Source organism: Panthera tigris, chromosome E1 (genome assembly GCF_018350195.1).
Source record: "Panthera tigris isolate Pti1 chromosome E1, P.tigris_Pti1_mat1.1, whole genome shotgun sequence".
Lineage (NCBI taxonomy): Eukaryota > Metazoa > Chordata > Mammalia > Carnivora > Felidae > Panthera > Panthera tigris.
Genome location: NC_056673.1, coordinates 15,131,788 through 15,156,773, shown reverse-complemented (window position 1 = coordinate 15,156,773; position 24,986 = coordinate 15,131,788). Strand labels below are relative to the sequence as shown.

The 24,986-nt window shown below is 58.4% G+C and overlaps 1 protein-coding gene across 3 annotated transcripts; it reads right to left on the bottom strand.

Annotated features, from left to right (window-relative positions):
- Positions 1–834: 834 nt before the first annotated feature.
- MYO1C (myosin IC) lies at positions 835–24,412 on the bottom strand. 3 transcript variants are annotated; one of them, XM_042966483.1, is made up of 32 exons: positions 24,252–24,412; positions 16,856–17,011; positions 16,624–16,739; positions 15,867–16,065; positions 15,706–15,786; positions 14,158–14,337; positions 13,978–14,076; positions 13,668–13,781; positions 13,510–13,581; positions 13,107–13,226; positions 12,901–12,983; positions 12,574–12,679; positions 12,376–12,456; positions 11,982–12,073; positions 9,726–9,820; positions 9,599–9,645; positions 9,410–9,490; positions 7,065–7,170; positions 6,838–6,955; positions 5,624–5,737; positions 5,468–5,544; positions 5,048–5,116; positions 4,865–4,949; positions 4,610–4,769; positions 4,243–4,326; positions 3,422–3,515; positions 3,272–3,327; positions 3,010–3,145; positions 2,862–2,932; positions 2,676–2,773; positions 2,502–2,601; positions 835–2,046 (listed from the first exon to the last, which is right to left on the bottom strand). In XM_042966483.1, exons 1-32 carry the CDS (start codon positions 24,324–24,326, stop codon positions 2,020–2,022), a joined length of 3,192 nt encoding a protein of 1,063 aa, XP_042822417.1. In that variant the 5' UTR covers positions 24,327–24,412; the 3' UTR covers positions 835–2,019. The 3 variants fall into 3 exon arrangements, with proteins under 3 accessions (XP_042822417.1, XP_042822419.1, XP_042822418.1); XM_042966485.1 differs by lacking the exon at positions 24,252–24,412 and adding an exon at positions 23,278–23,399; XM_042966484.1 differs by lacking the exon at positions 24,252–24,412 and adding an exon at positions 18,625–18,704.
- Between the last annotated feature and the right edge of the window lie 574 nt (positions 24,413–24,986).

Genomic DNA, 24,986 nt, shown 5'->3' with positions numbered 1-24,986 from the left:
CGCAGAATCCGAAGCAGGCTCCAGGCTCTGAGCTGTCAGCACAGAGCCCGATGAGGAGCTTGAACTTGGAACGGCGAGATCATGACCTGAGCCAAAGTTGGACGCTTCCACGACTGAGCCACCCAGGCGCCCCCTGAGACTTTTGAATTACTGGGAAAGACGCTCTTTTTTCCTACCTCCTTATGCTCAACTCACAGAGTGAAAGCCCAGAGCTGCTGCTGACTGTTGCCGCCATGCCACAGGGCAGACCCTGCTTGACAGTGGAGCCACCGCAGAGGAAGGCTGAGCCAAGAGATGGTCCCAGACATGTTCTTAACGATGTTGTTTGAGTGCCTGCAAGCAGCCCTACCCTGGGACCATTAGGTCGGTAATGCTAATAAATGCCTTTCCTGCCCAAGCCAATTTAGATTTTATTTGCCACTTGCCACAGAATTTGGAGCCTATCCTTTGGGACCCAGCTCAGATGTCATCTTCTCTGTGAAGTGTTTACAGCCTTTCTCCCCCACTGAGTCCATCGCTAGTCAGCAGGCCCCTTGGGGCCTGCACTTCCCACACTGGGCTGTGTTTCTCTCCGCCGGGCTGAGGACCACTGGGCAGGGACTGTGTGAGATGCATCTTCCCCTGGCCCACAGCAGTGGGCCAGGCTGAGCAGCCCTTCGGTAGATAGTTAACGAAAAAGCAAGTCTGTGTTGCAGCTACTGGTTACTTCTGTTTTCCCTCCGGGAAGGCGCCCTGCCTTCCTCCTTCTGTGGACAAGGCAAAAATTCTAACACAAGACCCCGGGTTGCCTTTAGGGGTCCTGTCCCTTTCCTAACATTCGCAAGCAGACCAATGTTGGCAAACACATATTGCTTTATTTAGTGTTTCTCTGGATTGCAGAAGTATCAGCGGTGGGCTGAGACCCCCAGGAGGGCAGAGGCAGCTGGGCAGCGCTCAGGCCCTCTGGGGAGGTGGGGGGACACAGCAGAAAGAGGTGATGCCTCTGCAGCTCCTCCCAAGGCTAGCCTCTTCCCTGGGCTCCGCAGACAGGAGGGCGTAAGGGCCAGGAAAGGGCCTACATCCTTGAATTGGGGCCAAAGTATATAAACAGGATGTTTGTCATCCTAAGGCATAGACTCAGGTAGGACTGCTTCTCCCACCTGTTGGCCCCCAGGGTGATTGCTGGTTAGGGAGCCACACGCACCCTTGAAGACATGAACCTGTCCCTGGAGAGGCAGTGAGGTGTGTTGAAGACAGGACTGCAGTCCTGGTTTTGCCCCAACCTGCTGGATGAAGGGCACATCCCTTCTCTTGGGCCTCTGTCTCCTGCTCTGTCACACCAGGAAGCTTACACTGGATGATCTCTCGGCGTGTTCCAAATTCTGTGGTCTAAGACCCCTTCCCCCGCTCCAGGATGTCCTCAGGCGGGGGTGATGATTTTGAAAGGGTATTTTTAAGGCAGGAAGAAGGGGGCAGGCAGAGGTGGTCTCAGCCCCCAAGGGGATGGCAGAGTGGGCTGCAAAGGGTACAGGTGGGCAGGCAGGCAGAAAGAAAGGTGCCAAGGGAATGAAGAGGAGAGAGTGGCCTGGGCAAGGGAGAGGGCACCGGGGCCCAGACCACCCAACCCCTCGGCTACACTCCCTGCCCTGCTGGCATCAGGGAAAACACATCCAGTGTGTCTTGGGGTGGGAAAATAGCTTTTTTAAAAAATAGTTTCTTATAAAGCATCAAAAAATCTCAGAGAAAACCTCAGCAAAAGTTCCCTTCTCTCAAATATTTGGCATCGGCAGTGGGGCTGGCATGGCCGCCTCTGTCCCCGGCTTTCCTATTGCTGTGGCCCGGCCTGGCCCACTTCTGGGGCGGCTCCCTGGCCCCCGCTGCTCCCTCAAGAGAGGGGTGAGCAAAAGGCAGGAATTTGTCAGTGGGCTTTGAGGTGTCCCTGGGTCCCTGTCTAGAAGCTCGAGTCTTTGGTAAGTGGGAAGGGGAGGTGGGGAGAAGCAAAGCATTGGGAGGTGGGAGGGGGTCCAGTGGGCGCCTTCATCACCGAGAGTTCAGCCGTGGGGCCACCTATGGGGGCAGAGAGAGAAGCCCAAGTGGTGAGTAGGAAGCAGACCCAGGCGCTTTGGGTGCTTGTCTACATGGATTAGATAAATGCAGTGGCGGTCTGAGGGGTGGGCGTCTGGTGGCCTCAGTCCTGGAGCCTCTGATCCTACTCCCATAGGACTCCCCGTCCTGCCAGAGTGGGCCTTGTCTACAGCTCCCCTCGAGCCTCCCAGGCCTCCCCCACCTCCCGATGCTGCCATCTTTATGACCCTCTGCACCGTGGAGGCTCATATGGCCCCACTCTCTGGCCCTCGATGGGCAGTGGGAAGAACAAGGTGGTTTGATGCCCCACGGATGGAGACCCATGGATGAGCTGCCCAGGCTCTGCCAAGCTGCCGAGAAGCATGGCCACCCGAGGCTCACCCGAGCCCCAGGGCTACTGATAGGGAGGTGGGCTGTTGCCTGCTGGCCCCACTCACCACAGCCAGGTGCCCGTTCTTGGCCTTGGTGATGAGCAGTTCCGAGCCAGGCGTGAAGTCGATAATGCCATCCCTGCCGGGGCCCCCTGCAAACGTGATGCTGGAAGGAAGGGGGTGTGTGAGGGCTGTCTGCATACGCACACCTGGTCCCCTCATCACCCCTGACCGCCTCACCTGCCCTGGTTGATGTTGATGTTGTTCACGCGGTCAGCACTGAGGGCTGTCTTGGTCAGTGTCTCAATCACGTGGTCACTCTGCAGCACCACATCCCCCTGGGGGGTCCAGAAGAGAGAGGGGTCAGGCCCTGCCCAAAGCTAGAGAACCCACCTCGGCCCTGCCGCCCAGGCCCCAACAGGGTACCTTCTGCTTATTGTCCTCCCGCTGCACATGCAGCACGAAGAGGCTGTCGCTCAGGCTGCTGACAGAGATTCCTGAGGGGAAGGGCAGAGGTTAGGGGTCAAGGGTCAGAGCAGGGGCCCTCCCTAAGCAGCCCTGGGCTCTCGCTCACCGGTCAGGTTGGTGTAGTCAATCCTCTGCTTGACTTTGGCGTCCTCCACGATGACCACAGCGCTGGGTGTCAGCAGCAGCTGCCGGGAGCGGGCTTTGTAGCCCTTGCGGTCGTATTTCACCACAGGCACCGCATACTGCGGATGGAAGGTGGGGTGAGGGCTCGGGGAGGGGCTACGGGGCCTCCAGGGCAGCCCCTCATTCTCTGCCCGGGCCCTGAGCACCCCCCATGGAGCCCTCAGGCCGCAGAACCGTGGTCTCACCTGGATGGGCTCAGAGCCCAGGGCCTGCAGTACCTTGGGGCTGATCTCATCTGCACCTGCAACGCAGATGGGGGAGAGAGAGGTCAGGGGAGGGGAGAGGGGACTTAAGTCGGATGGTGCTGGAGGGTCGGAGCACTGAAAGGGGCTCACCAAGCCGTGTGCTGATGAAGAGCCTGGGGACACTCTGGGGGTAATTGTCCTTCTTGCCCTTGAAGATCTCACTAGCCACGGCTTTTTGCTGCAGCTGAGGAGACAAGGGCGGGAGGTGGGGGTTACAAGGGGTGGGAACCATCAGGGAGCGGGAAGGGGCAGGCCAGCCCCAGGAACTGAGACAGTCTCTCACCTTCTCTCTGGCCCCAGCACCAGGAGGCGAGGCCCTGCCACCAACCCTGCTGTTGGCCTCTCCCTCTGCTTTGCCCCCAACCCCACTAACAAGACACAAGGCTTTCCAGAAGGGTCAAGACAGCATTTCCAGGGGCTAGGCTCGACCTGGGGGCTAACTCCCCATCGTATGAGGCCCTGGGGCCCCTGGCGTTCAGCTCTAGCTTGGCACCTTGAAGCTGGCTGATTGCTGATACTCGAAACTACTAACAGGTTATCTGAGCTGGTGGGTCTTTCAGCATCATCCAATAGTGACTTGGCCAACACAAGGCACATCAGACACCAACGTCCATCCGTGGAACCACGGCAGACGTTACCAACCGATCAGACTGAATCTGTAGCCTTTTCAACACAGGGCTCTGGGGAGCCTCTACCAGTCCGGTGGAGTGGGCCCAGAGGACGAATCCTATTTGCCACCCAGGAGCCACTCCAGCCTTGACCTCACACACGAGGCCAAATAGGGCCCGGGATCCGTCTGACATCACACCGTAAACCCGGGGTGGGGGGGGTGGGTGACGTGCTCCTCCCAGCACGCTGCCCCGACCTCGCTGGCTAGTCCCAGTCCACGCCTGCCTCCTCGCTCTCCATACCTGCTGCTTCCACTCCGGGCTGATGCTCCGACAGTAGTTCCACACCATGTTCTTCATGCACAGCTCCCGCAGAAGCTCTGAGGCCTGAGGGCACGAGTGAGGTCAGGGCACCTACACAGCCCGGCTCCCTTCCCTCTGAAGACACTAGGCATATGCCCACTACTGGGCCTTTGCCGGAGTGACCCCCACCCCCTCAACCTGGACATCCCTTCCATTCCTGAGCCGTTTCTCTCAAAAGAACTCATTCTCCGTGGCCCAGCTCCAGTTCTCCCTCGGGGGACCTCCAATGCTTCTCCGTCCACAAGATCAGTAGGCCCCTCCGCTGAGTGCTTTCACGGTCCCCAGATCAGCAGGGAAGCCCACGGACCTCACGCAGGGCAGGTGGCGGTGTGGGCCAGGAAGTGTCCAAGACATTCCGGGGCAGATGCTTCCGCAGGTTGAGCAGAAAGGAGGTGCGCACGTGGTCCAGGAAGAAGGCATTCTCAGGGCAACGGGGTGCGTGGCGCAGGATGAATCCACGGATGAGCCTGGGGGTGTGGGCCCGCCAGGGGTGGGGGTGAGAGGCCTGGCAGCGCCCCACCGCCTGTTCTGCACCACCCCCTCGTGGCGCCCCGGTGCTCACCGCCGGATCGTCTGGGCGGCCCACTTTCTCTTGGCTGCCTTCCTCCGGCCCAGCGTTCCCCGCCACCACGACTGGATGCAGATGGCTGCGGAGACCACAAACGGCTGACCTTAATCTCCTCACGATGGCGGCCCACTCTAGCCCCAGACCCTGCCCCTTCTGAGGACCCCTGGGCCCCCAAACCTGATCGCTTCACACGGAGGAATTTCTGCCGCCAGTGAAAGCCCCTCCAGGCGGCCTGGATCTTCGTGGCTGTGGTGGGGAAAGAAAGTCACTTGGCCAGAGCCCTGGGGAACCAGCTGAGGGCCTGGCACTGTCAGAGCTCACTGAGGGGCACGAATGAGTGTGGCTGAAGGAACTACTGAATGAGAGGATACATAAGAGAAGGAGAATGCGATGCGTGAAGGAGTGAAGGAGGGAGCAAAGGAAGGTGGGAATATGCTCAGAGTTTGCATCCAGGAGCAGGACTGGAGCTGGTAAGGAGGAGGGGAGCTGAATGTGAGTGAACTGGGCTTCCTGGAGAAAAGGCCCAAATGCAGTGATTTCTTTCCTTCTCCCCAGAACAGACCCCACTGGGACAGGAAGGTGCGGCCTCTCTCTTACCCAGGCTCTGCCGCCGGACCTCCAGGGCGTCCTCTGTGGCAAACAGGGTCTTGGGGAAGCGGATGAAGATCTTGGTCCTGAGGAGGCAGCAGTGATCAGCCCCTGCTTGCTACCCCTTAGCACCCCAAACACTGGGTGTGGGCGGGTACCACTCACCTGCCCATCTTGTACTCTTCTGGCTTGTAGCCCAGGTGCCTGACCAGCACAGCCACCCCATCCTGGGGCCGTCCTGCCCATGTGGGCCATGTCTCTGGACACAGTGACTTGTACCTGGAGACAGGAGGAGCGGAAATGCACCCAGGCCCCACCCCAATCAATTCCCCCCCACCCCTGGGGACCCAAATCAGCTTTTCGGGGTACATGCTGGGTACTCCCACCCATGACTTGCAGCTCATGAAAAGCCTCAGAGGTCACTTTGTCACTATATCCATTTTATTTTATTTATTTATTTTTCGAGAGAGTGAGCAGGAGAGGGGCAGAGAGAGAGAGGGAGAGGGAGAGAGAGGATCTTAAGCAGGCTCTACACTCAGCAAAGAGCCCAACACAGGGGCCCGAATCTCATGACTGTGAGCCGAAATCAAGAGTAGGACACTTAAACAACTGAGCCATCCAGGCGCCCCACTGCATTCATTTTTTTTTTTAATTTTTTAACGTTTATTTATTTTTGAGAGAGGGGGGGAGAGAGAGAGAGAGAGAGAGAGAGAGAGAGCAAGCGCAAACAGGGAAGAGGCAGAGAGAGAGGGAGACACAGAATCGAAAGCAGGTTCCAGGCACTGAGCTGTCAGCACAGAGCCCGACACGGGGCTCGAACCCACGAACCATGAGATCATGACCTGAGCTGAAGTCGGACACTTAACCAACTGAGCCACCCAGGCGCCCCACCACTGCATCCATTTTAAAGAGGAGGAAACTGATGTATCCTCATCTGTGTAAGGCCACAGGGCTAGAAAGTGGCAGGGATGGAATTCAAATCTAATTGACTCTCCAGCCCCTTAGACCAACCACAAAGCTGCTCTATCCTTTCTGAACTGATTGGAAACTCTGTCCTCTTCATAGACTTTTACTATGCCACCTGGTGACAAGCATGTGGATGCATGCCTATGGACCCCTAACCAGGTGCTCTATGAGGGCAGGTCCCTGAGCGGGTGGGGTGGGGGATGGGGTTGGGAGCGCTGGCGTCCTGTCCACCTAGCTTGATATTAGGCCTTCAAGCATAGAGGGTCCCCTGACATGAGACCCACAGCAGCTCAGAGACTCAGCGTCCTAGTCTCTGAAATGGGGCCAAGAATCCCCGTCTGCTCTCACGGGATCCAGAAATTTCCTACCCTCCTACCCCCTTTCACTGGCGCTGAGCCAGGCCACGCCCCCACCTCTGCAGGAAAGCTTCGTATTTGCGCCGATAGGCGAAGCCGGCTCTGCGCACGCGCAGGTTCTCCATCAACCCCAGGTACTTCACCTGGTGCCTGATCAGCACTTCGTCAAAGCGGCCTGGGGGAGGGGTAACAGGGTGGTCAGTGGACTTTCAGGGATGGATAGCCTGTTGCCCCTGCAGGGGTGACCCAGTCCCCACAGGCCTATGGCGGGCAGAGGCACCTACCTGGCTGTTTAGCATCATTGGGCTTGATGCAGCGGACATAGGCGGGCTCTTTGGACTGCAGGATCTCCACCAGCTGCAGGAGGCTCATCTTGAACTGGGTGGCAACCTGGGCAGCCAAAGTGAATGGAAGGTTGGCCAAGGCTGTGGATCCCTGCAGCTGCCCCTCACTGGGGCAAAGCTGCTGAACCCTGCAGACGCCCCTTCCTGGAGCGGAGTGGCGCCAGTCCCCTGGGCCCTACTTGGGCCCTTCCTTTTGCTTCCCCAAGCTCACAGGAGAGGGAGGGACCAGACTGCTGGCATCTTCCAGCTGGGCTACAGACATCAGCTTAGGAACCTCACTCCTACCTAAAAACTCTGCTCAGGAGGCACCAGGCTGAGACTCAATCATTGGAACCTACTCTTGTGGGCTCAAGCCACACCCAATCTCTACATCCAATCTTTTACACATTGGCTGTAGAGATTACTTAAAAAACCAAAACCAAAAACACTTGTTCAGGTATCCCCACAACCCCGATTCTAATCTCCCTTTGATGACAACTCTTTCTCCTTCTAGAATTTCAGGACCACCTTCTTTACCAATGTGTCCTAATGCCTATGCATCCAACCATTGTCTCTGCACACTGCTCATCAAGACCGTCAAGGATCTCAGGCCTATGGGAGAAGCAGACTTCTCAACAGATTCGCAATTCCATCAATGACAGAGGTGTATGCCTGGGGGTTCCAAAAGCATCAAGGAGGGGCAACTAATCTAGTCTGTGGGGTAAGGGGCATCAGGAAATGCCCCTTGGGCTGAGATTTAAAGGGTAAGTAGGAGATAGCCAGAAGGAAGAGAGGAGAGGAAGGTATTCAGGCAGAGGGACAGCCTGAGCAAAAGTTTCATGTACCCAGGGAGCTATAAGCAGTGAAAGGATCCAGATGGGGAGTAAACAAGATAGGATTAGAGAGGCAAGCAGATGCAGTATCATGACAGGCTTGGAGAGTCACATTCGGGGGACTGACTTCTCCTGAGGGAAATAGGGAGCCAATGAAGAATCCGGAATGAGGGAACAGCAGGCACAGATCTGCATTTTGGAAGACCTCTACGCAAATATATGGAGGGTGGGTGGCAAGGGCAGCCAGGAAGCCAGGAGGAGACCAGAGATGACACTGGCTGGCTCAGAGCACTGAACTGGAGCAGTGGTTATGGGGACAGGCTGAGGGGAAGGAGCTGAGAAGTACTCAGGCAGCAGGAACCAGCAAGATCCAGTAGTTGTCTGGATGAGGGAGATGGGGGAGACTGAAGAGTCATGGATGTTGCCCAGGTTTCTGGCCTGTGAGACTGGGTGGTGGGTGATCCTCGTCCTGAGTTAGGGACACAGAAGGGGCAGGCCTGGGGCACTGTGCAATCAAGGGCCCATTTTAGACCAGTGGGTTGCCTGGAAGGCACTGGAGGAGATCAGTGGATATGTGAACCTGCAGCCTGCTGGAGAGGCCTGGACAGTGGTGCGTGTCCTTCCCCCGAAGGGGGGGTATGTGTGTGTGGGGAGGGCGAGGGGTATGCATCAGGGAACAAGGGACTGGGGAGTGGGACACTGGGCAACCCATGGTTTCTGCACCCTCCCTGCCAGCGTGTCTCAGCCTGCAGGACTCCAGCTTCTACCTCAGACTGAGCCCGCTCCTGCTGGGACCCGGGGCCTCCTCCCGCCACACCCAACAGCCACACCTCTGCCCTCAGCTCACTGGAGCTCTCCCTGAATCAGGCACCACTGGCCGCACCCGCCTTTCCCAGCCTCTCTCTCGATGATGTCACTCTCCTGTCAACCTCCTGGTCTTTTTCTGGGTTCTGCGTGTCTGTGCTGGGCCTCCCTCTGCCTGCTGTGCTCTCCCATAGGTCCCTCTGACAAGCACATACTCAGTCCCAAGTTATCTCAGATGCTTCCTCTAGGAAGCCTTCCCAGACTGCTCCCCCCACTTCTACTCCCTCAGGCAATTTGCTGTTCCTTATTCTGTTTCCAAAGCACCCTGTGCACATTTCTATGAAAGCACCTATTCATTTTGGTCTCCTAAGTGCCTAGGAATGTCTCATCCAAATGTCTGCCGAGTGGGTGAATGCAGGCAAGTGCCGACGCAGAGACAGGTATAATCCCCACAAGGACTCGGGGGTTCATGTGTGGGTCTACAGGTAGAGACAGGTGCACACATGGAAGCCAGCACAGATGCACCCACGGGCAGCCTCCTAGACGCACACAGATGTGTACCAGTGAACATGTAGCTCACATGCACACTGCCAACTCCCGGCTCACGCAGGCACCCATCCACACACACGTGCACACACGTGCCCCCTCAGGTCCCCACAGCCTCCACACCGTCTCTGGCCGCTTCTTGTCGCTGAGCTCACTCCGGTCGAAGCATTGGCTCATAATGGGATTTTCTGAGCTGCACATGGTCTGTGAGGGCAAAGCAGGGAGTCAGGGCACAGGGGCAGGTGGGACCCGTTCCTGGGGCAGAGGTCAGTCAGTGCCCAGATCCCGATCCCTCTCCCCAGTCTTTCTCACCTCCTTCAGGTTCCGGAAGAGAAGGTCATTGTTTTTATCCAGAAACCCTGGGAGGGGGGAGCAGACACGAGGTGAGGGCGAGCCCCTCTCCCTGCCCACTGTGGGGACCCAGCTCCAGAATCCTCACCGGTCACGCTGTAGGTCACCTCCCCAGCATAGTGCAGAAGGCGGAACTCCCCACGGCCCAGAGATTTCCTGGTCCGCTGGTCAGCCAGCTTGTGCCTGGAGAACGAGAGGAAGCTACAGATTGCTGGCCTGAGCCACGCGCCTTCCTGCTGAAGAGGCTCAAGAAACGAACCGGGCATCCAGTAAGGAGCAGGTACGCCCTGGGCCACGCCACAACCCTCCATGCCTGGTGACAGACAGGGCAGGGCCGTCGGCTGTGGAGGCTCAGGGAGGCAGACAGCCTTTCCCAGGGTCACACAGTGCCAGGCCCGGGATGCAGGCCTCTGCGCGGCTGGGGCTCACGGGGCAGAGGTCTCCTTTCATTGCTTGTGGCTGTTATGTGACTCTGCTCAGAAGGCTCAGTGCTGCCCACTGCATTTTAAGAATGGAAATCTGCCCCAAAAGATTACTTAAGTGTATTTATACCCTTTAACCCATTGTCTACCATTTTTTTTTTTAAGATTTTATTTTTTAAGTAATCTCTATACCTAACATGGGACTCAAACTTACAATTCCGAGATCAAGAGTCACATGGTCCACCGACAGAGCCGGCCAGGTGCACCCCCGCCCCCACCATTTTCTACAACTATTCCAAGCAACTAACCAGAGATACAGGGAGAGATTTAAGGCACAAGGATGTTTGTGGCAGCCTTGTTACCCCAGCAGAAGCCTGGAGGCTGGCTAGGGGCCTCCAGAGGCTGGGTGAGAGCAGTAGAGTATCTGTGAGTTAGAGCCACTGGAGGAAGTGTTTTGAGGAAATTTTTCTGTTTGATGATCCAGGAAAGCACTCAGGATATAACATTATCCTGAACCTTATACACAATAAGTTTTCAACTATGAAAAAAAAACATATAGAAAAAGGCAGGAAGGAAATGCCTCACATTGTTATCAGTGATGACCTCTGGGTGTTAAGCTAGATAACAAGTGGCTTTTGCACACGTTCCAATTTTTCTCTAATGAGCATCATTATTTTTACAATCAGAAAAAAAATGTTAATTTATTTACTATGAGAGAGAGAGAGAGAGAGAGAGAGAGAGAGAGCGTGAGTGGGGCAGCGGCAGAGAGAGAGGAGAGAGTGAGAATCCCAAGCAGGTTCCACACCATCAGCGCTGCACCCTGAGAACCCTGAAATCATGACCTGAGCCGAAGTTGGATGCTTAACTGACTGAGCCACCCAGGCGCCCCCAGGAAGCGGTTTTTAATGTTACGATTTTTTAATTTAAAGTTTATTTATGTATAAATAAATTGAAAGAGAGAGAGAGAGTATGAGCAGGAGAGGGGCAGAGAGAGAGAGAGAGAGAATCCCAAGCAGGCTCTGCACTGTCAGCGCAGAGCCTGATGCGGGGTTTGAACTCACAAACCATGAGATCATGACCTGAGCTGAAATCAAGAGTCAGACTTCTGGGGTGCCTGGGTGGCTCAGTCAGTTGAATGACCAATTTCGGCTCAGGTCATGATCTCACGGTTTGTGACTTCAAGCCCCGCATCGGGCTCTGTGCTGACAGCTCAGAACCTAGTGCCTGCTTCGGATTCTGGGTCTCCCTCTCTCTCTGCCCCTCCCCCACTCATGCTCTGTCTCTGTCTCAGAAATAAATAAACATTAGAAAAAAAATTTAAAAAAAAAGAGTCAGACTTTTAACCGACAGAGCCACCCAGGTGCCCCTTAAGGTTACAACTAAGCAAAAAATAAAAATAAAAAAATAAAAAGGTAAAATGCTCGGGGCTTTGGCGTTCAACAGCTCCAGGCCTGAGTCCTAGCTCTGCAACTTACTAAATGTGTGATGACCTTAGGCAAATGACGTCACCTCTTGGAGCCTCAGTACAGTGGAGAAAGCACCACGAATGCCTCCTTACAGGCTTGCTTCAGGTTAGAGGAGGTGATGTGCACAAAAGATGCAGGGCAGAGGTGCTTGCTTCTTTCCTTCCCCTTCCCACATTAGGGGAATCCTTAAAGAAAGAGCAACTTCCAAATAAGGAAGCTAAAAAAATCTTAACAAGTTTCATTCTCAAAAAAGAATAAGGAGGGAGCCATGCTCCTCTTAGCTTCTTACTTTGATGCACCACAAGCTGTGGCTTTGTGCGCCTGTCCTCAGCTTAGCAACTCCCCTGGTCATCCCTCCTTATGGCTGGGGTCTTAGGATTGTAGGGGGATCCCGCGCTTCACAGGCTCTTCCCCAAGCGAGCCCTTGCCCCTAAGCTGCTCGGCCACCCCGCTTACGTCAGGAAGTGCGGATGGTGCTTGACTGTGTCCTCCAACTTCTCCAGGAAGGTCAGATCCGTGGCCTCCCCAGGGCGCAGACATTCCTCATCCTGGGGGGGTGTGGCAGAGGATGAGGGATGTATCAGGGAAGGAGCCGGAGGGCACAGGAGACTCAGGGGCATCGTGCCAGGAAGCAGAGATGCAGCGGACAGGGGCAGATCATAGGGAGCCTCCCACAGACAGCTTCCAGACCAGACCAGCACCTCACCTCACCCTCCACACACAGCCCTGCCCTGTCCCTACTCAACACCAAACTCAGGCCCTCCGTGGACAGGCCTAAGAGAACAGGGAACGGAGTTACATCCTCCCACCCAGCCCCCAACATGAGTCCTCGGAAGAGCAAAGGACTCACCAAAATGGAGATGATGCCCTTGAACTTCTCCTCCACCAGGTCACAGATGATCTTATTGTTGAAATACTGGACGGGCTCCCACTGAAGGGCAAAAGGGAAGGACAGCATCATCATGGGGTCCTAGCACCTTGTCCGGGGGACCCCAGTGCCTGGCTTCCTATGGGGTGTCCATAGGGACACCTGTAGGCTCGCACCCACCGCGATGCCCTCTGCCTCATATTCCTCCTGCTCCGACTTGAGGGTGAGCTCGATGAAGAGCTGCTGAAGCTTCTCGTTGCAGTAATTGATGCAGAACTGCTCAAAGCTGTGAAGGAAACAGAAGAGCCCACGGTAGTTCAAGGGGGACACAGGACCAGGACAGGGGAGAGATGCGGGGAGGACTCGGAGTAGCTAAGGGAAGGTACACAGAGCAGGACCCGAGGTGGCCGGGGACTTCATCAGGAATACGAGAGGCAGGGGCAAGAGGAGAGGGACCGGGACAGGGGAGATGGGAGGAGAGATGGGCAGGTGGACGGGGGGGCTGACCTGTTGTGCTGAAACACTTCAAAGCCATAAATGTCCAGGAGCCCAAGGACCGTGGTGCTCCGCCAGCTGGGGCTCTCAGCATCCTAGGGCCAGCGGTTCAACAAAGAGCGTGGGTCCTGGTGTTTGCCAGCACCCAGCCCCGGGCCTCCCTGGACTGCCCTCTCTGCTGCCTCAGAAGCAGCATGGGCCAAGGGCCACGAGCTCACCTTGGAGGCCAGCGACCTGTTGATCTTCCTGACCAGCCAGGTAAAAGTGCGGCTGTACACGGCCTTGGCAAGAGCGTCTCGTGCATACGCAGCCTGTTCCAAGTTCAGCGGGCTCAGGAGCTGCCAGCCAAGGTGAGACGGGAGATGATGCCACAGACCCCTTTCCATCTGCCTCCCGTATGGGCTCAGGCCGAGCACCAGAAAACCACAACCGCTCTGTCCTCCCGGCTCCTGGTGAGCCTGGGGGGTGGGGCACGCCAGGAGCGGCCACAGTGGCCACATCAGAGGGAAGACGGTGTAAGGACAGGAGGCTGCGTTCCTGGAGGTGGGAGTCTCAGAAGAGGCCTTGGAGCACCTGCACCCCCTTCACCCCCCACGTCCTGAGACAAAGGCTTGGCCTCACCTCCTCCCCCTTGGCGATGATCTTCCTGTGTGTCAGGGCTTCCCGCAACGTCGAGCCTTCCACACCAAGCAGCTGTCAAGGGAGGGGGTGGGCATGGTGGGGGTGCACTCCTCCTCACCCCAGCCCCTCTGCCCTCGCCCTCTGCTCACCCCACTCACCCTGGTCAGATACTTGAGCTGGTTCTCGGTGGTGACCTGGGCGTTGCTCTCCTCATCAGCGGCAAAGTGGATGTTGCCCAAATGCAGGACGCTGGCCACAATACTCAGCAGGTCCTGGACAAACAGGGAGGGGTGGGTGGGGGTCACAGGAGGGGCAGAGAGCCAAGGAGGGCAACCAGTGAGCAGTCAGATGGAGCAAGGAATAGGTGGGGGAGTGTCTGAGAGAAGGGAGCTGTAAGGGCTGTAAAAGCGGACGGAGGTTTTCCAGGTGCGGCAGGAGGAAAGGGGGGGTCCCCAGCACGGGCCTCACCTCCACTTCATCTTCAGTGAAGTCGATGACTGTCAGAGCCTTCCTGACGACTTTCCAGTCACTCTTGTCATTGATGGACGAGACTTTGGCACACTGGCCCTGGGGGAAGAGCAGAGCTGGGTCACCAGCCCCAGCGCTGCGCTCCCTGGGTGGCACCCGCCCTGCCCACTCGCGACTCACCTTGACCAGGTACAGGTAGCTCTGGGGGTTCCGCTCCAAGCCCAGCCTGCGCAGCATCTCCTCCTCGCCCCCTTCCAGCAGCTGGTAGAAGACGTGGAAGTTCCTCTCCCCGTGGTTCTGGTGAACCACTCGGGACTTCTCCAGCAGGTAACTGAGGATGTGGCCACCCACAGGCGCACCCTGTGGGCAGGGCAGGACGTGGTGGCTGTTCAGGGGGCCTGGGGATAGGCTCCAACCCACCCTCCCCCGCCTTCCTCTGCACTCCTGGCCTCTAATTCTAGAGCTGCGACTAGCTGCATGGGCTCAGCCAGCCACCCCCTCTGGCCTCCGTGTTCTCATCTGGGAAATGAGCACGTCCAGCCCTATCTACCTGGCCACTCCACTTGGCTGTCCGACGAGCCGCTTACACTCAACAGGCCTGGAACTGCACCCTGTACTCATGGTGTCCCCTCCTCAGACCAGCTCCTCTCTTCCCATCTTGGTCAATGGCCACTCCACCCAAGAAGTTTGCCCTCCTCTTGGAAGCCTCTTTTCCTCCCTAACCTCATGTCCCGCCACGCAGCCAATCCTGCTGCTTTAACCCTCAAAACATCCACAACTCTACACTGCCACCACACTGGTCCCAGCCACTGTCATCTGTCATCTCGGCTTAATAACCACCAGCCTCTGGACTGGTTTCCTTGTTCAGCCTGCTTCTCCTACCATCTACTCTTGACAAAGCACTAGAGGGATCTGTTTGAGAGCAACGTCACATCATGACGCACTTCTGTTCCAAACCCTCCAACAGCTCCCCTTCTACTCAGAGTTTCTTGTTTTGTTTTATTTAGTTTTGAGAGAGACAGAGACAGAGCATGGGGGGGGGGGGGCAGAGAGAGAGGGAGACACAGAATCCAAAGCAAGCTCCAGGCTCCGAGCTGTCAGCGCAGAGCCCGACATGGGGCTCAAACTCATGAACCACGAGATCATGGCCTGAGCCAAAGTCAAAGGCTTAACCGACTGAGCCACCCACGTGCCCCTACTCAGAGTTGTTTTTTTTTTTAAACTTCTTACAAAGACCCAGAAGTGCCTGCACCATCCAGTCTCCCCTCCTATTCCTGGGCACCTTGTTCTCTGGCCTCCTTGCTGTCCTTACCAGGTACTCTCCTACCCCAGGGCCTTTGCACTGGTTAGTCCCGCTGCCTGAACTCTCTCCCCTAGGTATCCGCACAGCTTGCTCCCCTGTCTCCATCAAGCCTTTACCAAAATACTACCTTCTCAGTGAGGTCTACCCTATCTGCCTTATTTAAAATAGCAACTGGTCCCACCCCTCACCTCATTTTACTTTTTCTATAGCACTCGTCACCTAAATTACATTTTTCTGTTTATTGTCTATCTCCCTGGAGGCAGGATTTTTGTCTATTTTGTTTCACTGCTGTACCACTGGCACCTGGAACAGCACCTGGCACAGAGTAGACGCTCAATAAATATTTGCTGATACCAAAGACCTGGCGAGTGGGTGCCTACCACCTGGGAATCCCATTCCCCCTGCCTTGACCCATCCACAGGTACCTTGAAGTCAAACTGCACATCCATGTACTTCCCAAACCTGCTGGAGTTATCGTTCCGGAGGGTCTTGGCGTTTCCGAAGGCCTAGGAGCGGAGGGGGGTATGAGGGATATCTGGTGTTCTCTCCCTGCCCCTCCCTCCCTGCAGACACTGCTGTCCCCTACCTCCAGCACCGGGTTGCTCTGCAGCAGCCGGTCACGTACAGCACCCCCCCTCTCGGGGGCTGGGCAGGTCTCAGCGTAGAACTGCAGCAGCCGCTTGGTGGCCTCTGTCTTGCCTGCCCCGCTCTCCCCAGAGATCATCACCGCCTGATCCCGGCGCTCGGTGCGCAGTGCCCGGTACACGGTGTCGGCCACTGCAAACCTGGGGCAGAGGCTTGTCAGGAGCTTAAGGGATGGGAGTGGGGCAAGGTAGGAGGGGGATGGGGCACAGGGATTCCCGTATTTCTCATATTTGCTTGGAATTCATTTGTGGGTGGGAGTTGGGCATACCCTCACAGATGGGGATTGGGGGACCCTCAGGACTGCGGGTCAGGGAAGGTCCTTCACCCTGAAATGGGGGTCACTTTGAGATGGAGGACTGAGGAGATCACTCACGGGTGGGGGTCCTGGAAGTCATTCAGGTAGAGATTGGGGTCGCAGAGTCACTGAGGTTGGGGAGCCATGCCCTGGTACAGTTGGGGGCAAGGAGCTAGGGGTGTGAGGTGGGGTGGGGGCTGGGGAGGCCCCCCCCCAGATGGGGTTGAGAGATTCATCTCAAGTGGGGATCAGGGTCACTCTAAGGTGAGAGATTGTAGGACCCCTCACAGATCATTCATCCCAGGTTGGAGGTCAGGGATATTCTAGAGCGAGAGCCATCTCAGGTGGGGTCATCTCAGGTGGAAGGGGGGGGTCACTCCTGGAGAGGCTGGGGGTCACTCACAGGTGGGGTGGCACCTCATAGAAGCTGACACCCCGGTAACGTTCCATGTGCTGCCGGCTGTAGATCTGTAGGTCTCGGTAGGGGTTGACAGAAACCAGGACGGGGCCAATATAGGTCTGGGGGTTGAGGGAGGAGAATCAGAAGTCTCTCCCAGAGGCTCCTGGTGCTTCTTTCCCCCTCAGACCTGTGTCTGCGCCCCCCAGAAACCCTTCTCTTCCCACTTGGGGCTCACGTAAATGAGGTTCTCCCGGAAGCGTCGCCGCAGGTTTTCGATGAAGGCTGCCTCACTGGTGAAGTTCTCCAGCAGCACGAAATCCTGTACCCCCACCCGGTCACGGGCCGTCAGTGCACTCTCCATGGTCACCCGCACCCCGTCACTGCCCAGGGCCTGCAGGGAATGGACCACAGGACGGTCAGAGCCAGCAGGGTAAGGTAAGGCTGCTTCTCTTCCACCTCAGCCTGTGGGACTAAGAGGGCAACCAGGGGCACATGCACCCAGGACACAGAGAACACCCAAGAAATGGACCCTGCTGGGTACAGGGGCAGGGTCACAGGAAGCTGGCACATGGAACACTGAGGACATGGGTCATATAGAACAAGGACCATGTGGGGCACATGGCACCTGGACACAGGACACTGGGGCACGGAAGACCCTGAGGAATGTGAAGCAAGGCCACTAAATCCAGGCAGGCACTGCTTTTTGTGTAGAGAAAGAGGAGTCATGAGAAGAAACTCCCTGGAATAATAAAAAGAATGCTCTGTTGACCTTGGACAAATCCCCTCCTCTCTCTGGGTTGTTTCCTCCTCAAGGAGGAGTTGAGTTAGACCAGGTGACCTCAAGTCCCTTAGTTCTGGGCCACGTGTGACAGGTGCTTTGGAGGACAAAATGGCTCAGAGTGAATTCTGCAGTCAGGGTGGAGCCATCTCTGCCACCCTCACTCATCAAAATCTCCAGGAGAAGAGGGGCGCCTGGGTGGCTCAGTCGGTTGAGCGTCCGACTTCAGCTCAGGTCACGATCTCGCGGTCCGCGAGTTCGAGCCCCGCGTCGGGCTCTGGGCTGATGGCTCAGAGCCTGGAGCCTGCTTCCGATTCCGTGTCTCCCTCTCTCTCTGCCCCTCCCCCGTTCATGCTGTGTCTCTCTCTGTCTCAAAAATAAATAAAACGTTAAAAAAAAAAATTAAAAAAAAAAAAAATCTCCAGGAGAAGAGAGTCAGGGACCAAGCAAGAGGCCACCAACAGACCACAGGAGAGGGATTTCCCCAGAGGGCCTCCTGTCCCAGCTGGACTCAACACCCACCCCAGAAGTTGCAGGGGAGGAGGGGGGGGGCACTCCTTCCCATAGCTGGGCCACACCCTCTCCTCCAGCTGCCAGCCTCCCCAGACACCCTCCTCCTGAGAGCCCCAGAAGCCTCAAGGGGGTGGGGGTTTTACCATGGAAAGCCCAGCTGCCTCCAGAGCACACAGGCTCAACGAGGCCCTCACCCCAGGTTACACTCTTCACATAGGAGGAGAGGGGGCTCTAGGAAATTGACGTCAAGAGTGTCAAGGGTCGGAGAACAGCAAGGTGGCAGTGTGGGGGGGGTGTGTAGATCCCACTGAGGCCATCAATTCTCCTCCAACCACAAAGCATCCAGATCTCTGGCCTGGGGCACCCCTCTGGGTCTGGCCTGCCTCTCCCAGGCTTGTCCCTCGCCGCCTTAACCGCCCCCCCCCCCCAATGCTGTCCCGAAGCTGCTGCCAAATCTGGCCAAAGCTCCCGCCCCCTTGCCCTCTGGGTGACGGGTCTCTGTGCTCTCAGCCCTCCCTGAGAGCCGCCAGCCGGGCTCTGGGTCCGAGTGCCCTGCGGCCCTCTTTGCCTCCGCCTCTTCCCCCTGCAACTTTCCGGGACGTTTTTCCACCCGAAATTCCTGGGCCGCGCCCGCTTCCTGGCGGGGCCGAGGCGGCGCCGCGAGGCAGAGAGGGACGCTCGGGACCCCCGCCCTGCCCGCCACCTCCGCTCACCGACGCCCGGTAGCGCATCCTGCCCGGCCGGTCTGGCGCCCTGCTCCGCTGCCGGTGCTCTCCGCCCGGGGCTCGGCGGCAGCGGCGGCGGCGGCGTCAGCGAGGGAGGGGCCGGCCCGCCCCCCGCGCCGCCCCCTGCGCGAGCCTCAGAAGCGCGGGACTCCCCGGCCGCCCGCGCCTCCCACGGGGTTCGCACTCGGGGGTTCCTGCCCAGCTGGTGGGAGTGGGGTGGGAACTACGCGGGATTTCGGTGCGGGGGTGGAAATGGGGGGGGGGGAACGGAGCTCCCCGCCCGGGAGGGGCTTGGCCTGAGTCAGGTTTTCCAGGAGGGGCGTTGTTGGTTCCAGGGTGGGGCCCGGAACCCGCACGGCCGCCGCGTCTACACGGACCCGGAACTCACTTCCGGGCTGTGTCTACACTACACATCAGGCCAGGCGCACGACGAAGATTGAGGCCCTTGGGTCCCGAAGGAGGCAGGATTTCCATCTCCCCTCACCCCAACCTCAAGTCCCAGGAAAGTTAAAAATAGACCGAAATGTCCAAATACGGCCGGCGAGCCCAGGCGGGCGGAGCCTCCGTGCAGGACACTGTCCACCCCTATATACTCTCTGGGAGGTGGCCCAGTGTCCTTAAGGCCCAAGAAAATCTCTTTAGGTTCCGAGTCAGGACGGAGCGCACACCCAAGGGACAGCCACGGCCACAGGGAGCCTTTGCCGGGCGCGGTGTGTGTCTGGCCCCTATGGAGGTCTCATTCTTCCATCTGGGAAATGTACACCCGACTTCCAGCATTTGGGGCCTATACCCTTCTCCCCTATCCCAGACACCCTAACGAGGGCCTCTGTGCTTCGCTCAGGGGCTCCTCTCCTCTCCCTCTTGATCCCCCAGGACACTCTTCTCCCAAACCAGCCCCAAGCAGCCCCACCGTCGCTGGGGTCTTAAAAGGCACTCGAGGGGCAAACTCTAGCTCAGATCCCACCGCTGGCAGAGGCGGTGATGGCTAAAAGGCTTTGGTGCTTGCAAACGGCTGGGCTATTTCTCACGAGCTGTATGGGAGCAAGTCGGTTTCGTAGAGCCAACTCTGTATCCTTAAAATGTGGCTAATACCTGCCTTAAAGATTGCTGGGAAGGCTAAGATAAAGCGCGAAGGCACCTCCCAGTCCCTCAACAAGCACTTCCCTCTCTCGGCCCGACATTCATTCCACACGTGCTTGGGACAGACCTACTAAGAGCCAGGCCCTGGGCCAGATAGGTCACACTTCCTATAGTGGGGAAAGCCCCTCAGGCGTGCCTGCCAGTTACAGACAGCTCTCGTAAACTTTACCTGTTTCCCACCTGACAGATAAGGAACCTGAGGCACAGTAACGCGGACTTGTCCTAGAGAGGAAAAGGCGGGGCCGAGACCTAAAGCCCCAGCATGCCCCTCGCACTCAGGCTCCCCGGAGAGGGGGTGAGGCTGCGGCAGGTGCGGGCTGCAGCCTCGTGGGGAGGCTCATTACCTCGAGAACAACAGCCCGGTCGGAGCCGCGGCCCGGGGGACCCCGCGGGGGGTGCACCAGCTGGGAGATGGGGCCTTGCGGAGGGGCCAGGGGACTGGGTGCGCAGCTGGGAGATGGGTGGGAGAGGAGGGGGGGGGTATTAAACGCCACCGACAGAAGCGGGCTCAGGGAGGAAGGGGGCGCCCTCTGCGGCGTCCCAGGTTTAAAATCCAGAAGGGAAGGGGAGCGGGGAGGGTTCTCAGGTTCCAGCCCACTCGGGGTGGGGAGCGCCTTTGGATACTGGGGGAACGAGGTCGAGCGAGCCCCCACCAGCAGCATGGCTCCCTGCGGTAAGGGGGCGACAGGGCTGGCGCTGCGGCCGCTCGCGGACCGGGGAGGAGGAGCGGAGAACGGGAGGAGCCTCGCGGCCGCAGAGCCCGCCCCGCCCGCTGCCGCGTCAAGCGGCTGGAATGAGGGGAATCCGCGTGCGGAGGGGTCCTGCCGGCCACCCCCCCCCCCCACCCGGAGCCGCGCCGCCGCATTCCCGGGATGCCCGCTGGCGCCCCCACAGCCGCCGCCCGGCGGCGGAAGGAGGGGGCGTCTTCGCTGCCGGGCAGGCCAGAGGGGCGGCCCCGGCCGGGGTCCCGGCCCCCGCCCGCCCCGCCTCACTGGACGGAAGCGCCAGCCCCAGGGAGGGGGTAGGGAGGCGGGGAACCGAGGGTGTGAGACACACAGCGACCAAGGCTGCAGCTCCTGGAGCTTCCTGCGTTCTCAGCGCCCACTTACCGTACTCCCTTCCATGCTCCCAAGCCAAGCCTTTAGGTCTGCGTTATTACCCCATTCTATAGGCGGGGAAACTGAGTCTGGGCAGGTGAATGACTTGTTCAAGATCCCAGGACTAGTAAAAGGAGGGGTGGGGTCGGAACCGGCAACGCCAGCACTCACTGCTTCTGCAGGGCTGCCCTGAAGGAGAGAGGCAGGCCCGCCCGCTGGCTGGTGGATGTCCAAGCTTCCGCTTCTCTGCAAGGGTTAACTCGCTGCCCTGGCAGGCTATGACCTTCCTCAGTAACCCCGTGACTGCAGTGCCCAGTATACAACCCTGTCGGTTTTGTGTGACTATTGATATGTAGGCCTTAGGAGCAATAGCTAGGGAGTACGCCACTGCCTTTGGGCCCCGAGCATGGCCCTGCACCTAGGGGCTGGCTGCAGGCTGGCGAGAAGCCATGGACACATGAGTGACCCAAGACTTATTTCCCTAGACTACCTCTGGGTTTCCTCCCACCTGTGTCATTTCCTCTAAAGGCAGGGATGGGGCAGACCCGGCAGACCTAGGTCATCCAGTGCCCTTTACCTAGTGTGGGCCAGGTACCCTCAAGACTGGCCTCTGGAGGAGTGGGGAAGGCAGTGGCAGCCTCAGATGTTCAAAGAGCCTCAAAGGACCCATGCAGATCTGGAGAGGGTGTTTTGAGCTTCCCCAGATTTCTGCTAAAAGCTGATTTCCACCGAGGCAGCCTCCTGGCCTTTTGGGGAAACAGACTCATAGCCTCTCTCACCCACAGTGTAGTGCTGGGCACAGAAGAGTTTATATTCAGTTTATATTCATTATGCTCAGTTTATATTTATTGGATGTATCTTAGATCTGGGCCCAGGCTGCCCCACCAAGGACTGTTCCAGACTTAAGGCAACTGTTGTGAGGGGCAAGGGAGATGAAAGGTGGGGACTAAAGGGCTCTACCCGATTGTTCACAGGGCCCCAGTCAAGGGCTGTACACTCTAGTTCTAGAATCATGGGTCTCTGGCCTGCCAGACACCTCTGCTTGGGGGTCCAGCGGAAGTAAACAGAGCACTTTGTCTCCCTGACCTATCCTCCTTGTTCAATATCCTATATGTAGAAAGGAGGAAGACACCTCCAGCTAGTCATCACCATCTGGCATCAAAAGTCCTGTTCACTTCCCTCCATTTCTCACACCAAGGAGTCACCACCTGCTAAAACCTTCCCTCTGCTCCCCCTTCACTCTTGTGCTCCTGGATCAGGCAGCAACCTTCACACTGCCCTCCCAGCCTTCCTCCCTCCAATCCATTTTCCCACAACAGCCTGTAGTATTTACAAATGCAAGTCTGATTAATTAACATCTTATGTTAACGGAGTGAAAGTTTATGGGGCACCCTTCCATGTGCCAAGCCCACACTTCACACCTAATGCTTCTTGCCAGGAACCTGCATAGAGACTCCAGCAGCCCCCTCTGTCCTCAGCTCACCCCGATGTGCCCTGTTCCCGTGTGACCACAGGGGTGGCCCTCTCCAGTCCCTTCTTTCACTACCACACACAGCCAGGAGGAACTGCCCCCATCCCTATCACACGTCGCTCTCTCCCTAAGCTTCTTGTCTTTGCACCTGCACCTTCCTTGGTTGGGCGCACCCTCCCTCTCCCCACCTGACTGACTCTTAGTCATCCTTGAAGACTCAGCTCAGGTATCACCTCCTTCAGAACCCCTTCCTGCCTCCCCCAACACATAGCCCCCTCCATATCTCATCGTGCTCCAATCGCCAGTTTCCTTGTCAGTCTCTCCCGGGAGACTGCTCCCTCCAGGGCGTACACCCCGGCTAGGCACACAGTAGGGGCTCAGTAACCCCTCGTGGACGCCTGTATGAATGAACGAATCACAGAGCCCAGAGCGTGCCGGGAGTTGAATAAGGCCGTGGACCGACCATTCATTCTCTCGTTCACCTCCGAGACCCCGGCCGCCGCACTCACCGGCGCCCAGGCGCGGGGAAGCTGGCACTGCAGGGCCCCGGGGGCGGAGTACGGGAAGGGGCGGGGCTCGAGCGTCCTCTCCGGAACCCAGAGGCAGCCCCGGCTGCCGGAGGGGCCCAAAGAGGGTACAGGGTGCCTGGATCCTGTGACCCCAGCCGCCCCTCCCCGCCCTCACGTTACCTGCAAGTAATCTAAGTCTCCACGAGGCCGAGTTCTGGGACCCCTCACGGGCCGGGCCAGGCCGCCCGGGCCGACCCTCGGCCCCAGCGATCCCCAGGCCGGCGACCCCCGCCTTCCCGCACGGCAGCTCCGGGCTGGGCTCGGCTTTCGGCCACCTGCCCTTTCCCCCTTTCCCCCCGCCGGCCGACCCCTCCCGAGACCACGCGGCTGCTGCCCGCCGTGCGCCCACGCCCCCCGTACCCACCGGCTCGGCTCTTCGGGTGCGCAGGCGGGGGCCAGGCTGGGCGGCGTGGCCGGCTCCGGAGTCCGCGGCCCCGGCACGCTCTCCCCGCCCAGGGCCCGCCCGGGGCCGGGCCGCTGCCTGTCGTCATCCCGGGCAGGGCCCAGGCCCGGGCGCGCGCGCGCGAACCCTCCCGCCCCGCCCCGCCCCGGCCAGCCCCGGCCCTGGCCCCCGCCTGAGTCCGCCGAGACTCGGTGCCGCACACTCCGCAACCAGCTCCGGGGACGGGGCGCGCGTCACAGCCACACGCGGACACACGCGCTCGCTCTCGCTCTCTCTCTCTCTCTCTCTCTCTCTCTCTCACACACACACACACACACACACACACACTCACGCACTCTCCACACCTGGCCCACTCGCTGCAGCGCTGGGGTCGAGGGGATGCATTTCCCCATCCTAGGGCCGCTTTGCATCCTCAGAGCAAACCCGACCCCCGCCCCGCTTTTGCCAGGCCAGCCCAGCTCTTCCCCACTTGTGCCTACCTGTCTCCCTTCCCCCTCCTTCCCTGCCCAAGCTTCCCTGCCCGCTCTGAGCTGGCCAGTCCTGGTTCTTTGGGCTGAATGAAGCGGAGGCATTAATTCAACCTGTACTATGCGTCTGGAGCTTTACATGCACCGCCGGTCCTTTGGCCCCAGAGCAGTCCTGTCACCTACGTGTTAGGGCCAGTTTATAGCCCAGCCTATTGAGGATCAGGGAGCTGGGAGAGAAGGGATTCAAACCTAGATCCCTGCTTAGAAAAACCCTGCTCCTAGAGGTGCTTAAACTCTTACCCCTTCCTTTCATTTACCCCTTCTTGTCCAGTCTGTTCCTGTCCAGCCAAAGATCAGAACCCCTCCCCACTGCTCACCTCTTTCCTGAGGGGCTTGCTTGAGAGGGAGCTGCTGGGCCCTGGGGAGATGCTGCCACCCTTCCTCCCGGCCCAGGGCATCCCAGCTTACAAGCTTGCAGGGCCTGTGGGGATGAACCACGCGGATGATCTCCCCAGTGGGTATCAGCTCCACTTGCAGTGCCATTCTGCCGATGGAGAGCCAGTGTGCTGAGCAAAAGCCTGCCTGCCCCCTGGCTCTGGCTGCTCCCGGAGTCAGGAATCTGGTCTCACACTGGGATGGCCACTTGGTTCGGCTTCAACTCCGGCCCCGGCCCCGGGGGATGTGTCTGGTCCAGCTCCTCAGGACACAGCTGGAGCAGCGCAGGTCTGATTGGGAGGCCTCTTGGCCCAGCGGGTTGGGGCAGGAAGAGGAGGGGCCGAGGGATGGAGGAAATGCCTGTTGTCCCAGGTAACCAGAGGAGCTGATGCAGCCACCCGTGGGGGACCCTGGCCTCCAGGTCAAAGGTTAGGAGGGTCCTTCGCCACAGCAGCTCCATGGCCAGGCCTCTCCTGCTGCCCACTCACCGGTGTCAGCCGTAGAGCTCAGTGTTCCCCAAACCAGAAGCACATCCCGCCCTAAGCCAACAGGATCCATCAATAGGCACTGCCCCTCCTGCATGTTCCCCCAGCGTGCCTACCTCCCCACAGCAGCGGGCAAACCCCTTAAGTTCGAGAGGCCAGAGCGGCTGGGGGCTGGCCATGTTGGACAGAGGGGGTTTAGCCAGAGAGGCAGGACGACATTGGGAGGAGGCCCCCGTCCCACCGTCCTCTGGAGCCTTTAATGCTTGGGAAGTTGGTCCCCAGA

Excerpts from the sequence above, each read along its gene's own strand:
- MYO1C (XM_042966483.1), bottom strand. The coding sequence starts at position 24,326 with ATGGCACTGCAAGTGGAGCTGATACCCACTGGGGAGATCATCCGCGTG. Across the intron at positions 12,984-13,106 it reads ACAGGTCGCTGGCCTCCAAG|GATGCTGAGAGCCCCAGCTG; the intron begins GTGAGCTCGTGG and ends CGCTGGCCCTAG. Across the intron at positions 4,950-5,047 it reads CCTCCGTGTGAAGCGATCAG|CCATCTGCATCCAGTCGTGG; the intron begins GTTTGGGGGCCC and ends TGGTCTCCGCAG.